This window comes from Nerophis ophidion, linkage group LG16, assembly GCF_033978795.1.
Source record: "Nerophis ophidion isolate RoL-2023_Sa linkage group LG16, RoL_Noph_v1.0, whole genome shotgun sequence".
NCBI classification, from domain to species: domain Eukaryota; kingdom Metazoa; phylum Chordata; class Actinopteri; order Syngnathiformes; family Syngnathidae; genus Nerophis; species Nerophis ophidion.
Window position 1 is genome coordinate 6100010 of NC_084626.1, and position 18040 is coordinate 6118049.

Here is an 18040-nt window from a genome sequence, read left to right on the forward strand (position 1 = left end):
AATACAGCCCGCTCAGTTATCCGGAATAAAATGATTTAACCTTTGAATATAGCCTGTGGAAAATTGTAAAAAAGTTTGCTTGAAACTGTTTGTTCTAAGCGTGATATGTGGTGTGGTTTGGTTTTGATGGCATTTGTTTTTTGCTTCTATGATTAAAGCTATAAACTCTTAGGTGCATTTGATGCAAGTAAAACGTGCTTTTTTTTTTGCAACCAACAAACCATTTTTACGAAAATTATTGTTTATATGACGTTACTAAAGTTGCATGTTCGCGTGGAAGTCAATTTTACACACAGTACCTGAACGCCACACAAGTTGTGTGACATTCTTCCGCCACGTACAAATGAATAAAGACAATACAAAAAAAATATTACTTATGTTTTATTTACAATGGTTGCTTGCCTAAAGTAAACATAATGGTGCAGTAAATATTGCATTACATGTTTATGTGTGTGTTAATTGGACACGGGAGGGGAAGTCCCGTGAGCAGCATGTGACGTGGTAACAGCTTAATTGTGTCTGTTGTTTTAAATGTACTTTTCAAAGAAGCATTTTCAAGAAATATAACACTTTAAAGACTAAGTAAATATATAATTTGTACACAAGAGCTATGAGGTGTACTGTAAACTCAGCAGTTTTCTCTGTAAATTAGATCTATACTTAAGAGAATATATCATATGCAAATATAGTGGTTACATTCAAAATAAACTATTCACTTCTAGTGTATACAAATTGACTTTTTAAATTGTGTATTTCTAATCAGCAGACGTATTTTCAAATTATTTGTCTATATGTGTTTCTGTTGATTTATTGTAGGCAGTGAATTAATTTATTTTTATCTGTGGTGCTGCCATCTAGCGGGAATAAGTTGGACTGCTAAAACTCCATCCTAAACTTTTTTAAAACTGATATTAAAATATTAGATCTGTGTCGTTTTAAACAGAGACAAAAAGTACAGAGACGTGACTGTATAAATATACAAGTACGTTTTAAGTTGAATTCACAATAGCGTTCAGTGCACCTGAAAAAAAACAAGTGAGTTTTTTTACTTTAATTGCCGCGCGCATGTTATTTAGTAATAATATATTTAGATTTGCCTGAAAAGGCCAATATGATCATTTTGTTGACTTCTATCCTCCAAAGATATTATTGACATATTTGTCAGTCATAACTGTAAAGTTCCAATGCAAGTATTTGGCCACGGTAAAAAATCTCAAAACGATCGAGCCAGCCAGGAGTCGAACCTAGAATCTTCTGATCCGTAGTCAGACGCGTTATCCATTGCGCCACTGGCCCGCTGAGAAACCCACCCATATCTATTCTATTTATACAAAAGGATGGGGTGATAGGTGTCATAATGAGCTTTAAGACATAGAATAGTGTTTTAAAGAGTGTACAGGAATGAGTTTAAGTCCCGTCTGTTATAAACTCAAGTCTACAAAGTCCTGTGCTTTAGCTGTACATTTGATGTATGCACACTGATATTGATTAAAGTAATGATACAAAAAATGTATTGCATATGTACATACATACATACATATACATACATACATGCATATATATACATATATACACATATATACACACATGGAACAATATATATGTATATATACATACACATATATACATTTACATATACATGTATACATATATATTTACATACACATACATACATGCGTAGACACATGCATACATACATACATGTATGTATGTCACTATGTATATATTAGATTAGATTAGATAGTACTTTATTGATTCCGTCAGGAGAGTTCCTTGAGGAAAATTACAATTTTCAGCACAATCCCATTCAAGATCAGACAAACATTAAAGGGAGACAGAACAGGATCGCTGACGGGTCTGCCGGCTTCCAGCGCCCCTTACAAAAAAAGATGAGATACAGGTAAACAGGGGGGGGGGGGAGGAAAAAATAGAAGATTAAAATAAAATAAAAAAATCGGTCTTAGCCTGGGCCCTGGAGAGGGGGTGCAGACTGAGGCCAAGGGAAAAAAACAACAACTCATAGCCATAGTACACATCCCTCTTACATGTGTGTAAGAGGGAAACATCAAACATCAAAGAACACATAGGACATTAAAGACATTAAAGTAGCAGATACAACCAGACACTTCTACATACAGCTATGAATAAAAAGTAAAAGAAACATATCCACTGTGGCGGCCTCTGCGGTGTTCCACGCCATCGTCCGCTGGGGTGGAGGGAGGATGGCCAGAGACAGGAGCAGACCCAACAAAGCAACATATATGTATGTTGCTAAGTATGTATTATCTATGTATGTAAGTATGTATATATATTATACATATGTACATATACATACATACATACATGCGTACTAGAGATGCGCGGTTTGCGGTCTCATCCGCGGAGTCCGGGCGGGTGACATGACGAAAAAATAGCTTTTAATTAGATTCGGGCGGGTGGCGGTTGAATCATCCGGAAATATTTGATATACATGGTTCTGGGATCGGTAACCTTTCACCTTTGCCATTCAAAGAGCCATTTAAGACCTGTGTCACAAAGCGAAGAAGTCAATAGGAGACGCTAATATTCTCTAGAATGACTACTGGCAGTCATCCAGATAATAAGTATTAGGGCGTGCTATGAAGTCATTGACTTTGTCGCCCTCTACAGCATGCACGATCTGCTTGTCAGTCCAGCAACATGTTGTATGTAGCTTCCGCAGCAACACGCACACGACTGCAAGGGATACTGGGTGACACAGAGTACACTAATGGTTGTGATATAAACAATTTTAACACTCTCAGTAATATGCGCCACGCTGTAAAGCCACACCAAACAAGATTGACAAACACATTTCGGGAGGACATCCTCCCAGTAACACAACATAAATGCAACACAACAAATACCCAAAATCCTTTGTATCAATGACACTTCCTGACTATTTTATACACCCCGCTAGCAGCAAACCCCGCCACCCCGACCGCTGATGTATTTCAGCAGGCGCGTGGCGGGTGGCGGGCGGATGCGTTTCTGATAAAATGTTGGTTCGGGTGGACGGCGGGTGGATGACGACTTTGGTGACGCGGTTGCGGATGATATCATTGCCTATCCGCGCATTTCTAATGCGTACACATATACATACATACATACATTCATACATACATGTATGTATGTATGTATGCAAGTGTAAGCCACTGTGACACTGTTGTTCTTTTTTAATTTTTTTATAAATGTCTAATAATAATGTCAATTAGGGATTTTTAATCACTGCTATGCTGAAATTATAATTAATATTGATACTGTTGTTGATAATATTAATTTCTGTTTCACTACTTTTGGTTTGTTCTGTGTCGTGTTTGTGTCTTCTCTCAATTGCTCTGTGTATTGCAGTTCTGAGTGTTGCTGGGTCAGGTTTGGCTTTGGAATTGAATTGAACTGTTATGGTATTGCTGTGTATTGTTTTGTTGGATTGATTAAAAAAATTAAATAAAAAATCGATTTTTAAAAAATGAGAATCGATTCTGAATCGCACAACGTGAGAATCGCGAGTCAAATTCGAATCGATTTTTCCCTACACCCCTAATGTATATATACATATACATATACATATATACATATAAAAAAAAAACCACACACAGAACAGTTCAAATACGGAACGATGATGTCTCACCTATTGGGTGATACTTTCTTGTCTAATTATCTTCCAAAAATATTATAAGATATTATAAAAAGTTGAATCAAAGAACAAACAGGTTTAATGTAATGAGAAAATGCTGTAATGTGGACACAAATAACACAAGTTATTCACATGAAAACTTTCATTACTCAAAAAATAATAAAAACTAAGAATCGCCAGCTAGACCTGAAGCTGGCCTCGAGTTTTCAGCATTGAAAGTAAAATAAGAATAAATATTGAAATAGGACTTATTTTTTAACACTTTTATGAGTGAGGGCATTTAGTCTAATATTTCATTTTATAACTGTCAATGTTCAAATAATAATAGTGTTTCAAAAGCAATGTCTGGTTAAGAATCAGATTTCTTACTATCAAATATTACATTTTGAAAAATGTTATGTTTCACATGTGGTGGTTTTGCCGTAAAAACAGAGTTTTCTGTGGGGGAAAAGGGTTTATAAAAAAATATATAAAACTTAATGGCAATGGATAGATCTGACGTTATTTTATTGACATTTAAGTATTGAAAGTTTAAAATAAATGTATTTATCATATGACTTTTTTTTAACACTTTAACGACTGAGAAGCTTCTGGGTCGCCTGGATCTTTAACATTCTCCAAAACTGAGGGGACCCCCTGATGGCTTTGAAAATGAAAAATATCAAAATGGCTCCCACATGCTTTCATTTTTCAGTTTGCGGTCCTCGGTGGAAAAAATGTGGACACCCCTGTCATACAGCATAGCTCAGTGTTTCTTATTGTCGGGCCGTGAGCACCCACCAAAAAATATCTGTACTCAGTTGTAATACAATCTTCCACCACTTGTGGCAGTATTGACAATATTAAACAGAAGAAGTCAGGAGCTCAAGTCCTATAGAAGACTTCTTAAGCGCAAAAAATATGAGCAAAGTGATAAATTGTATTGTCATTTCCAGTTTAATTTTATTGAAAATTCAGTCAAGAAACATATATATTATTATTCATTATTAATTTAGTTAATTTATTTGAGCACTAAATAATTGTATACACTTTCTTGTGAGTCCCTTCCCATGCAATTATCTAAGTGATTAAAATGTGGTTTCATTTTATTTAACAAGGTTTACCCTACTAAAGTGTACCGTAAGTAGGTTAAATCAAGTGTAAAATTACTACTAACCCCAAAACCAGTGAAGTTGGGACGTTGTGTAAATCGTAAATAAAAACAGAATACAATGATTTGCAAATCCTTTTCAACTTATGGTCAATGTAATACACTGCAAAGACAAGATACTTTACGTTCGAAGTAGAAAACTTAGTGATTTTTTGCAAATACTAGCTAATTTGGAATTTCAAAAAAGCTGGCACAAGTGGCAAAAAAGACTGATAAAGTTGTGGAATGCTCATCAAACACTTATTTGGAACTTCCCACTGGTGAACAGGTTAATTGGGAACAGGTGGGTTCCATGATTGGGTATAAAAGCAGCTTCCATTAAATGCTCAGTCATTCACAAACAAGGATGGGACGAGGGTCACCACTTTGTGAACAAATGCGTGAGAAAATTGTTGAACAGTTTAAGAACAACATTTCTCAATAAGCTATTGCAAATAATTTAGGGAGTTCACCATGTACGGTCCATAATATCATCAAAAGCTTTAGAAATTCTGAAGAAATCACTGCACGTAAGTGATGATATTACGGACCTTCGATCACTCAGGCAGTACCGCATCAAAAAGCGACATCAGTGTGTAAAGGATATAACCACATGGGCTCCGGAACACTTCAGAAAACCACTGTCAGAAACTACAGTTTGTCGCTACATCTGTAAGTGCAAGTTAAAACTCTTCTATGCAACGCGAAAGCCAATTATCAACAACACCCAGAAACGCCGCTGGCTTCGCTGTGTCCGAGATCATCTCAGATGAACTAATGCAAAGGGAAAACATTTTCTGTTTTCTGACGAGTCCACATTTCAAATTGTTTTTGGAAACTGTGGATTTTGTGTCCTCTGGAACAAAGAGGAAAAGAACCATCTGGATTTTTATAGGCGCAGAGTTCAAAAGCCAGCATATGTGATGATATAGGGGTGTACTAGTGCCCAAGGCATGGGTAACTTACACATCTGTGAAGGCACCATTAATGCTGAAATGTACATACAGGTTTTGGAGCAAGATATGTTGCCATCCAAGCAACACTATCACGGACGCCCCTGCTTATTTTTGCAAGACAATGGCAAGCCACGTGTTACAACAGCGTGGCTTCATAGTAAAAAAAAAAAAGGATTGTACAATATAATGCCTAAAATACCACAACGGAGACCCCAAACTGTTGAACAACTTAAGCTGTACATCAAGAAGGAATGGGAAATAATTCCACTTGAAAAGTTTCAAAAACTGGTCTCCTCAGTTCCCAAATGTTTACTGAGTGTTGTTAAAAGGAAAGACCATGTAACACAGTGGTAAAAATGCCCCCCTGTGCCAACTTTTTTGCAATGTGTTGCTGCCATTAAATTACAAGTTAATGATTATTTGCAGAGAGAAATCAGCTGAGTCCAGCATGCGACTGGAAGATGCTGGCAGATGTTGGCAAACAGCTGATTTTCCCCACCGAGATCGCCACTACCACTTTGAGGCCTGACCTAGTGCTCTGGTCTCCATCCATCCATCCATTTCCTACCGCTTATTCCCTTTCGGGGTCGCGGGGGGCGCTGGCGCCTATCTCAGCTACAATCGGGCGGAAGGCGGGGTACACCCTGGACAAGTCGCTACCTCACCGCAGGGCCAACACAGATAGACAGACAACATTCACACTCACATTCACACACTAGGGCCAATTTAGTGTTGCCAATCAACCTATCCCCAGGTGCACGTCTTTAGAAGTGGGGGGAAGCCGGAGTACCCGGAGGGAACCCACGCATTCACGGGGAGAACATGCAAACTCCACACAGAAAGATCCCGAGCCTGGATTTGAACCCAGGACTGCAGGACCTTCGTATTGTGAGGCAGACACACTAACCCCTCTGCCACCGTGAAGCCCTGCTCTGGTCTCCTTCCCACAAATAGGCCTTCATTGTTGAGCTCACTGTACTCTTCCCACAAATAGGCCTTCATTGTTGAGCTCACTGTACCCTGGGAGGATCCCATGGAGGAGGCATATGAGTGGAAACATTTGCGGTATTCCGAACTGGCCGCGGAAGCTAAAAATCGTGGCCGGAATACTGAAGTCCGCCCTGTGGAGGTTGGGTGCAGAGGCTTTGTGGGAACCTCTACCACAAAACTGCTGAGGTACTTGGTAGTCAGGGGCCAGTGCCTGCGTACAGCAATCAAAGCCGCATCTGAAGCAGCCGAAAAGAGCAGCCGGTGGCTCTGGCTGAAGAGGAATGACCCCAATTGGGCCCCCAACTAGTGCATCAGGAGGTATGCGGTCAGGCAGAACAAAATCTGACTCAGGGAACCGGACGCCCCTGCCATGCATAGTCCCCTGATAAGTCTGCCAACAAGGTGACTCTCATGGCTAATTGGACTTGGGTCGCAAGCTCAGGTCTGATCATCCTGTAGCTAGCCGCCTCTGGAGAGGGTGTATAGTGTTAAAGGCCGAAACACCCAGTGACCCAGAGGAACACTACTGATGATGCGCACCCGTAAATTATTTTATCCTTCAGGTCTTCCATTCACGTTCACTGTTCACCTACAAGGCCACCAAGTGTATGTGCTCACAAAGGATGCAAACACCTCATTCTGTTTTAATTTGTTTTAGGAGTCTTTTTACATGTTTTTTAGGAGTATTTTTACGTGTTTTATGAGTTTTTTTTAATGTGTTTTAGGAGTCTTACTATGTGTTTTAGGAGTCTTGTTATGTGTTTTAGGAGTGTTTTACGTTTTGGATGTCACTGTGCATCTCTTCGGAGTCATTTTATGTGTTTTGGAGTCGTTTTTAATGTTTTAGAAGTTGGTTGTTGTGTTTTGAAATGTTTTACTATTCATTTTAATGTGTTAAGTCATTTTATGCATTTGTGTTTCGCACAAGAGGTAAAACATCTCACTCTGTTTTTTCTGGAATCAATAAAAAAAAAAAGTTTCTCAATCTTGTCTTTGCAGTCTATTCAATTGAGTACAACTTGAAAAGGATTTACAAACCATTTTATTCTGTTTTTATTTACACATTACACAACGTGCCAACTTCACTTGTTTTGGATTTTGTAATTCAGTCTTAATATTAAAGAGGGCTTTCAGGCCCTTCCATACTGTAACATTCGGGCCCGAAAGTCCATCCATCCATCCATTTTCTACTGCTTATTCCCTTTCGGGGTCGCGGGGGGAGCTGGCGCCTATCTCAGCTACAATCGGGCGGAAGGCGGGGTACACCCTGGACTAGTCGCCACCTCATCGCAGGGCGGCCCGAAAGTCCATAAGGTTAAGAAGCCTTGGTACAGTTGACATTATACTTTTTTCTCACAAGAGGGTGCTGTTTGTGTACTTTCCTCAATTTGCTGAAGACTGGCGAAACAATTCCTAATGTATTAGGTACTCGTTTTGAAATGGAAGAATATGTATGGCTTATGCAAAATAATATTTTACAAAAAAAGTCCCATGCTTGGCTGAGTGCGGTATTTCCTTTGCTCCGCCGAGTTGTGCCATAGGAGGTGAGGCTGAGAGGGGATGCAGCTGGAGAGAGAGAGAGAGGCAAAGAGAGAGAGAGAGAGAGAGAAGGGGCTGAGCCTCCTCCTTCTCCTCTTCTCCAAACATCACAGGTATTATTTCTGCAGACCAGAGAAGAATCTGACCGATGAGTTCTTTCCTCTCCAGAACATTTGGACGATGCGCTGAAGGATCCACAGCGTGAGAGCGACTTCCAAACGTCCATCTGCAGCAACACTCCATCATGTGGATTATCGCGGCTGCTCTCCTGACGACGGTCGGTCCCGGCTGGAGCTGGGGGTGCCAGCTGCCGAGCGACTGGAGGCCCCAGACGGAGGCGTGCCGCGCCGAGCTGGCGGAGATCATCGTGTTCGCCAAGGTTCTGGCCCTGCACAAGGAGCCTTACAACTACCTGCCCTGGCAGCAGGACACGGACCTGCTCTACTCGGCCGAGATCGAGCTGCTGTGCGACCAGGCATGGGGCAGCATGCTGGAGGTGCCGGCGGGCTCCAGGGTCAACGTCACCGGCCTGGGCTACTTCCCGTGTTTCTCCTACAGCGTGACCCCCAACAACAACTACTACTTCTTTGTCAGGTGGGGAGCACGCGCTCTGTCTTCTGTCATTCATTCATGTTGCTGACAAATGGTTGAGTGAAAGGATGCCATGCCAGGTATGCATTATTCCGTCACTTTCTTTAGTGACGGAATGATACAAAACATACACACGTACAAGGTCAGATGGATCTCACAAGTTTTTCAATCAGGACTCTATAAAAAGACATGTGGTAGTCAGGGACGTGCACGTGATTATAAAGGGGCAGGGGCTCAAAGTCAGAAAAGGGCAGGACATTTTTTTTGGTCTTTTACACAATATGGAAATGAATGTAAAAATAAATTTGCTAATAGGAAGCTAATTACTTAGTTGTGTGTCCTTTGTAGGTAAAAGTGATTGCCATTTCTTTTGTGTCAACAAATTATTGTCATAATGAGTTAATTCACATTATCATAGGCTTGGAAGACATGAAAAGCAACGAAACACTGGTTTATCATTAGGCTATTTATTGTTAAAGATAAGCACTTTGATATTGAACATTTAACAGTGCAACATGAACTTCGAAAAAAAAAAAAAAAAAATACCCAAATGGAAATAACTTCAATGGGAAAATCTGTCCTTCTTCCCTTAACTTGATGAAAACACCATCAATATGTAACTTATGGTCTTTCTCACTTAACGCTCAGACTAAACAACTGAAACGCAATACAACTTTATATCTAAACCTCTACTCTGAGAGAAATGTGATCCGCCGTAAACACAGTGCACTTTATTTTGAAAATTAACCCGGTGTTTTATTTTGTATTTTGTACACTACTTCCTGTCCCGCACCATCCGCTCTGCTCTGTGCGGAATAGATGTGCCGTGCTCAATTGATGCGCTGTGCTCCGACGTCCGACAAAAACAGAAGTTGACACATTGAATAATAGAATAATACAGCGTTTTTCTGAAATATGACCCATATTAGATGCTGAATAAGTGGACGGCGACTAGACCATAACTCACAGGTTCAAGTTGCTCCACTGTCACGTCTCCTCAGGCCGCAGTTGGCTCTCTCTCCTCTCTCTGTCTCTCACTCACTCACCCTCTCTCTCTCTCTCTGGCGGAAGCGCAGGCTCAAACAACCCGGTATTACAAGAAAACATGGAGTTTTTGTACCGCTGTTTTTTTGGTTTTGTTTAGTTTTTTTACATACCTAACAGGAATTTATTAATGTTGATTAAAAAAAACAAAAAAAACACACACACACACACACAGGCAGATGGCACTTTTTAGGACGAAGCAAAAAAGGGCAGGGGCTCAAGCACCCATAGGGCCCTATGTGTTCACGTGGAAGGAAATTTTCACAACAAAAAGTTCTAAAGCTTAGTGATATATAGAATAGAATAGAAAGTACTTTATTGATCCCTGGGGGAAATTCAGCAATTATCAGATGTATAAGATTGTAGGTGGGTTTATTTTGTACCCTTCGCGTTCATATTTTACTGTTTGTTGCATTTTTATTGCGTGTCACTTTAATGTAAAATATGTCAATCGAAAGGGGGTGTGACATTCATATTTTGTCAGTATTCAGTGTTTTATCCTTTATAGAAAAATGTAAAATTACATTACATTTTTTAAGGCGGTCTGTCATAACATTTTTAGCATCCAATCAGACATTATTGTGAGGTTTTGTATTAGTGTTCCTAAAAATAGATATACCGGCCCATAAATGTGGCCCCCGAGTCAAAATGATTGCCCAGGCCTCTTCTAGAACATGTCCAAACAGGACACATAATTTAAATGACACTCATTTAAATCCCCTGCAATGCATGATGGGAAAAGTGCACTCTCTCCACACTTATCCATGTTTGGGGCATTTTAGCGATTTGTTATTTCTGATTGTTTACAAAACTTTAAGGAGGATGTCACGGAAATAAACAAGGTCGGAGTCGCGCTTTCACAACATATACGTGTATATATACATACATACATATATACACACGTGTATACATACATACGTATATACACACGTGTATATATACATACATATATACACACATGTATATGTACATACATAAATACACACGTGTATATCTACCTACATATATACACACACATGTATATATACAAACATATGTATACACACGTGGATATATCCCCTTTTAAATATATATATACATATATATATACACACGTGTATATGTACATATAAACACATGTGTATATATACATACATACACACACGTGTATATATAAATACATATATACACACACGTGTATATATACATACATATATACACACATGTGTATATATACATACTATACATATATACACACGTGTATACATACATATATATATATACACACGTGTGTATGTACAAACATAAATATACACACACACGTGTATATCTACCTATATATGTATACACACATGTATATATACATGTATATGCACACGTGTAAATATATACATATATAAATGCGTGTATATATACATATATACACATGTGTATAAATACATACATACATATACACACGTATATATACACATGCATACATAAATACATATACACACATGTGCATATATATACATACATTTACAGACATGTCGATATATATATCTTCTATATATATATATATATATCTATATATAGACATATCTATATATATAGATATGTATATCTATATAGATATATATACACATTCATACATATACACACGTGTATTTTTATACAAACATACATACATACACACATGTAGTTATAGACATACATACTGTGGAGAGGCGGAGCCAACGGGCCGAGGGCGGGGCAGAGCACGGTGCAGCCCTGCCCAAGATGGCAGCAAGGAGGCGGAGAAAGCGGCGGAGCGGAGAGGCGGGGCTTACTGGAAGCGACGCCACCGCAATATCCACCTCCTTGCCGCCATCTTGGGCAGGGCTGCAGCATGTCCTGCCCCGCCGTCGGCCTGTCGGCTCCGCCTCTCCACACATACATATACACACGTGTATATATACAAAATTACACATATGTAAATGAATTACGGTGCATGATGGGTAATATGTATTGTTATTATACTATCCATTCAAACTGGATGTCATGAATTCTGAAAAAAGTAATTGATAGGAAAAATATTTTTAGATGAAGAATTGTATGCAGGGCTGGAGATTTAATCTAAAAACAACCAACATCAACATTTAAAGCTTCTAACCAACCAAAAAACCGTCTGTGTATTAGAGTAGATAAAACTAAAAGCTATTCTACGATGACAACTGTGCGCAGCACAGTTAAAGCAACATTAATAACCTAAATACTTGGACAAAATACACACCCACAAAATTCCAGAGTCAGATGTTGAAACTATGGGAACAAGGTCGATGTGCATATCTAAAGAATGTTGGGGTTTGCAGGCCAACAAAATTAAAAATAAACAGAAATGTGTCCAGTGAGTGTTAGTGAGATGAATAGTTTGAAGAATATTGGTGTAAAAACAGTCAATAGTCACTCTCTGATTTGTACCTAACATTGAAAAGTGTTAGGTGCAAATGTATGTATGTATGTATGTATGCAAATGGTAAACGGGTTGTACTTGTATAGCACTTTTCTACCTTCAAAGTACTCAAAGTGCTTTGACACCACTTCCACATTCACCTATTCACACACACATTCACAAACTGATGGAGGGAGCTGCCATGCAAGGCGCTAACCAGCAGCCATCAGGAGCAAGGGTGAAGTGTCTTACTCAGGAAACAACGGACGTGACGAGGTTGGTACTAGGTGGAGTGTGAACCAGGGACCCTCGTGTTGCACACGGCCACTCTCCCAACTGCGCCACGCCGTCCCCTATATATATGTATGTCTGTATTTATAAACTGTCTGTCTGTATGTATGTATGTATGTATGTATGTATGTATGTATGTATAAACTCTGCATGCATGTATAATTATGCAGACGATCAACATACATACAGTCAATGGCCACTCTTTGACTTGTACCCAACATTGAAAAGAGTTCAGTATGTATGTATGTACATATGTATGTATGTATGTATGTATGTATGTATGTATGTATGTATGCATGTTTAAACTCTGCATATACATGTAATTGTGCAGACCTTCAACATACTAACAGTCATTGGCCACTCTTTGACTTGTACCCAACATTGAAATGAGTATTTAAGCAGTATTTAGTCAGCCACCGATTGTGCAAATTCTCCCACTTAAAATGATGACAGAGGTCTGTAATTTTCATCACAGGTACACTTCAACTGTGAGAGACAAAATGTAAAAAACAAATCCAGGAATTCACATAGTAGGAATTTTAAATAATTTATTTGTAAATTATGGTGGAAAATAAGTATTTGGTCAACCATTCAAAGCTCTCACTGATGGAAGGAGGTTTTGGCTCAAAATCTCACGATACATGGCCCCATTCATTCTTTCCTTAACACGGATCAATCGTATTGTCCCCTTAGCAGAAAAACAGCCCCAAAGCATGGTGTTTCCACCCCCATGATTTACAGTAGGTGTGGTGTTCTTGGGATGCAACTCAGTATTCTTCTTCCTCCAAACCCGACGAGTGGAGTTTATACCAAAATGGATACATGGATGATACAGTGGAGGATTGGGAGAATGTCATGTGGACAGATGAAACCAAAATAGAACTTTTTGGTATAAACTCAACTCATCGTGTTTGGAGGAAGAAGAATACTTTGCATCCCAAGGACACTATACCTACTGTAAATCATGGGGGTGGAAACACCATGCTTTGGGGCTGTTTTTCTGCTAAGGGGACAGAACGATTGATCCGTGTTAAGGAAAGAATGAATGGGGCCGTGTATCGTGAGATTTAGAGCCAAAACCTCCTTCCATCAGTGAGAGCTTTGAATGGTTGACCAAATACTTAATTTCCACCATAATTTACAAATAAACTATTTAAAATTCCTAAAATGTGAATTCCTGGATTTTTTTCACATTCTGTCTCTTCTCACAGTTGAAGTGTATCTATGATGAAAATTACAGACCTCTGTCATCATTTTAAGTGGGAGAACTTGCTCAATCGGTCGCTGACTAAATACTTTTTTGCCCCACTGTATGTATGTATGTATGTATGTATATTTAAACTCTGCATGCACGAGTAATTGTGCAGACCATCAACATACTAACAGTCCATGGCCACTCTTTGATTTGTACCTGACATTGAAAAGAGTACAGTATGTGTGTATGTATGTATGTATGTATGTATGTATGTATGTGTGTGTGTATGTGTGCCCTCCATAATTATTGGCACCCCTGGTTGAGATGTGTTTTTTAGCTTCCAATTATTTTATTTTTTTTCTAAATAATATGGGACCTTAATGGAAAAAAAGAGAAAAATCCAACCTTCAATACAAGTGCATTTATTCAGTGGGGAAAAAATCCCACATAAAGAAATAATTATTTGACATCAAATAATGTGTGTCACAATTATTAGCACCCCTGGTGTTAATATTTTGTACAACCCCCTTTTGCCAACAAAACAGCACCTAATCTTCTCCTATAATGTTTCACAAGATGGGCAAAGACAGAAAGAGGGATTTTCAGCCATTCCTCTTTGCAGAATCTCTCTAAATCATCCAGAGACCTGGGTCCTCTCCTCTGTACTCTCCTTTTCAGCTCACCCCACAGGTTCTCAATGGGGTTGAGGTCAGGGGACTGAGATGGCCATGGGAGGAGCTTGATTTTGTGTCTGGTGAACCATTTCTGTGTAGATTTGGCCATATGTTTAGGGTCATTGTCTTGCTGAAAGACCCAGTGACGACCCAGCTTCAGCTTTCGGGCAGAGGGCAACAGATTTTGATTTAAAATGTCCTGGTATTTCAAAGCATTCATGATGCCATGCACCCTAACAAGGTTCCCAGGGCCTTTGGAAGTGAAACAGCCCCACAGCATCACTGACCCACCCCCATACTTCACAGTGGGTATGAGGTGCTTTTCAGCATGCGCATCTTTCGTGGTACGCCAGACCCACTTAGAGTGTTTGTTGCCAAAAAGCTCAATCTTGGTCTCATCTGACCAAAGCACACGGTCCCAGTTGAAGCCCCAATACCGTTTGGCGAACTCCAGACGCTTGCGTTTATGATTGTGAGTGAGGAAAGGTTTTCTCCGTGCATGCCTCCCAAACAGCTTGTTGGCGTGTAGACAGCGCCTGATGGTTGATTTGGAGACTTTGTGACCCCAGGATGCTACCATTTGTTGTAATTCTGTAACAGTGAGCTTTGGAGATCTTTTGATTTCTCTTACCATCCTCCTCACTGTGCGTGGTGGCAAAATAAACTTGGGTCCTCGTCCAGGCTTATTTACCACTGTTCCAGTTGTTTTGAACTTCTTAATTATTCCTCTCACAGTGGATATGGGCAGCTGCAGTTGAGTGGCAATCTTCTTGTAGCCTCTGCCTGACCTGTGAAGGTCGACGCACATCTGCCTCACTTGTATGCTGTGTTCCTTTGTCTTTCCCATGTTTAAGAGTGGATAAGAGAAATGGCCTCGGTGTCACGTCATATTTATACCCCAGGGAAACAGGAAGTGATGAATTACTAATTAAATGTTCCTACGTACTCTGGTAAACTTTGTAAACTACTGTAGAAATGACAGAAATGCTTCAATTATATTTATTTCCTGGGAATTGTTAAGGGTGCCAATAATTGTGGAACAGGTGATTTAATGAAAAATAATTATTTTTTAGTCAGGGATTTTTTTATTTTCTTACAATTCATTTGAGTTGAAGGCTACATTTTCCTACAATTTTCAGTGTGACAGTATTCTTCTGCAATAAACACTGAATTTATTTTAAGGCTTTTAACACATCTCAACCAGGGGTGCCAATAATTATGGAGGGCACATGTATGTATGTATATTCAAACTCTGCATGCACGAGTAATTGTGCAGACCATCAACATACTAACAGTCCATGGCCACTCTTTGATTTGTACCTGACATTGAAAAGAGTACAGTATGTGTGTATGTATGTATGTATGTATGTATGTATGTATGTGTGTGTGTATGTATGTATGTATGTATGTATGTATGTTAAACTCTACATGCACGTATAATTGTGCAGACCATCAGCATACCAACAATCCATGGTCACTCTTTGATTCGTACCTGACATTGTAAAGAGTACAATATGTATGTATGTATGTATGTATGTTTTAACTCTGCATGCATGTATAATTATGCAGACCATCAGCACACCAGCAGTCCATGGTCACTCTTAGCAGCGCTGATGAAAGCCACTGCTTGAGGAGAGGGAGCTTGTGCAAACCAACAGGTGTTAGCAATTCTTCCTTCACCTTCTGCTCCGTTTCTCAGACGGATGACAAGTAAGATATCGAGAAGGAGCGCCGAGAAGCGTTTTCGATGCGTATTGCCTTTTGCAGTCAATGTAATCCAACACGTGTTTCTCGAACGCTTCATACAGACAGACATGTGTGAACATGCTGTTGAAGCAGACGTGGCTTCCCTCTGTTGTGCTGCTTAAAACATCAATGCGTCACATCTGCCATAACAATCCGGGCCTACAATAAACCAACGGGTCTTTTGTCGCCATCCAGCAGGACTAATGGGGAGAATTGTGCAACTTCTACGAAGAATGAATAGCCTGCCAGTTCTTAAGTGCGTTATCTTATTTTGTGTTTAGACGATTACACTTTGCCTGAAGAAAATCTGAAAAAAACGACAGGGTGCATGCTTTATCGGTATCATGCAGTATCATACTTCAAACCCTGCTTCGAAAAGCTGTTCACCACAAAATGTGCTCATTGTAGCCATTGATGCAGACTTCCTTATTTTAATTAAAAAAATATATATATATGTTTTGTAGGTGAAAGTGTTTTATTAATTTATATATATCAAAAAAGTTGTGGTTAAAATTACAGATACCACACATAGAGGTGATGATAAGTTACGAACAATTTTCTTTTACGTCATAAAAGATGTGGGCATGGTGCCAAACATTGCTAAACAAAAATACAGATCTAGATCTTATTTAGTAGACATGATGATGTTGACAACAACTTGAAGTGCCGGATGGGTCAGTACCTGTTCCTACCTATTTGTAGTGGGCGGAGCCAAGCATTGAATTCTGCCCCGTGCCATCCCCAAATTGCAAAACCCAAAACCAGTGAAGTTGGCACGATGTGTAAATTGTAAATAAAAACAGAATACTATAATTTACGAATCCTTTTCAACCTATATTCAATTGCAAAGACAAGATATTTAGCGTTCAAATTGAAAAACTGTATTTTTCGCAAATATTAGCTCATTTGGAATTTGATGCCTGCAACATGTTCAAAAAAGCTGTCACAAATGGCAAAAAAGACTGAGAAAGTTGAGGAATGCTCATCAAACACTTATTTAGAACATCCCACAGGGGAACAAGCTAATTGGGAACAGATGTGTACCATGATTGGGTGTAAAAGCAGCTTCTATGAAATGCTCAGTCATTCATAAACAAGGATGGGGCGAGGGACACTATTTTGTGAATGAATGCGTGAGAAAATTGTTAAACAGTTTAAGAACAACATTCCTCAACGAGCTATTGCAAGGAATTTAGGGATTTCACCTTCTACGGTCCGTAATATCATCACAAGGTTCAGAGAATCTGGAGAAATCACTGCACATAGGTGATGATATTATGGACCTTCATCAAAAAGCAACATCAGTGTGTAAAGGATATCACCATATGGGCTCAAGAACACTTCAGAAAACCACTCTCAGTAATTACAGTTCGTTGCTACATCTGTAAGTGCAAATAAAACTCTTCTATGCAAAGCGAAAGCCATTTATCAACAACACCCAGTAACGCCGCCGTCTTTGCTGGGCCCGAGCTCATCTAAGATGAACTGATGCAAAGTAGAAAAGTGTTGTCTGGTCTGACCAGTCCACATTTCAAATTTTTTGGGGAAACTGTGGACGTCGTATCCTCCGGACCAAATAGGTTCGAGCATTAAATATCTGTTTGCTGTATATTCGCCTCGGGATCCCACGGGAGGAGCTGGACGAAGTGGCTGGGGAAAGGGAAGTCTGGGCTTCTCTGCTTAGGATGCTGCCCCCGGGACCCGACCTCGGCTAAGTGGAAGAAAATGGGTGAATGGAGGGAATTATTTATTTACTTAATTTTGTTGTATTTGTTTTTTTTCTACATTTAGACGCCTTTTTGAGGCCCTTAACATGCACGGAAAGTCCCCATATTTTGCAA

General features: G+C 39.5%; 1 protein-coding gene and 1 non-coding gene across 2 annotated transcripts in view; one reads left to right on the forward strand and one right to left on the reverse strand.

The window, feature by feature from the left end:
- Positions 1–1223: 1223 nt before the first annotated feature.
- On the reverse strand, positions 1224–1296 carry trnar-acg (transfer RNA arginine (anticodon ACG)). Its single transcript has one exon. It is a non-coding gene; the product is annotated as a tRNA-Arg (tRNA).
- Positions 1297–8352: 7056 nt separating this feature from the next.
- The window catches only part of ccdc3b (coiled-coil domain containing 3b), a 50600-nt gene continuing 40912 nt past the window's right edge, over positions 8353–18040 (forward strand). Inside the window, exon 1 of the mRNA XM_061922643.1 lies at positions 8353–8863. Within this exon, the coding sequence (XP_061778627.1) occupies positions 8514–8863 (350 nt within the window). The 5' untranslated portion in view covers positions 8353–8513. The remainder of the gene's footprint in view (positions 8864–18040) is intronic.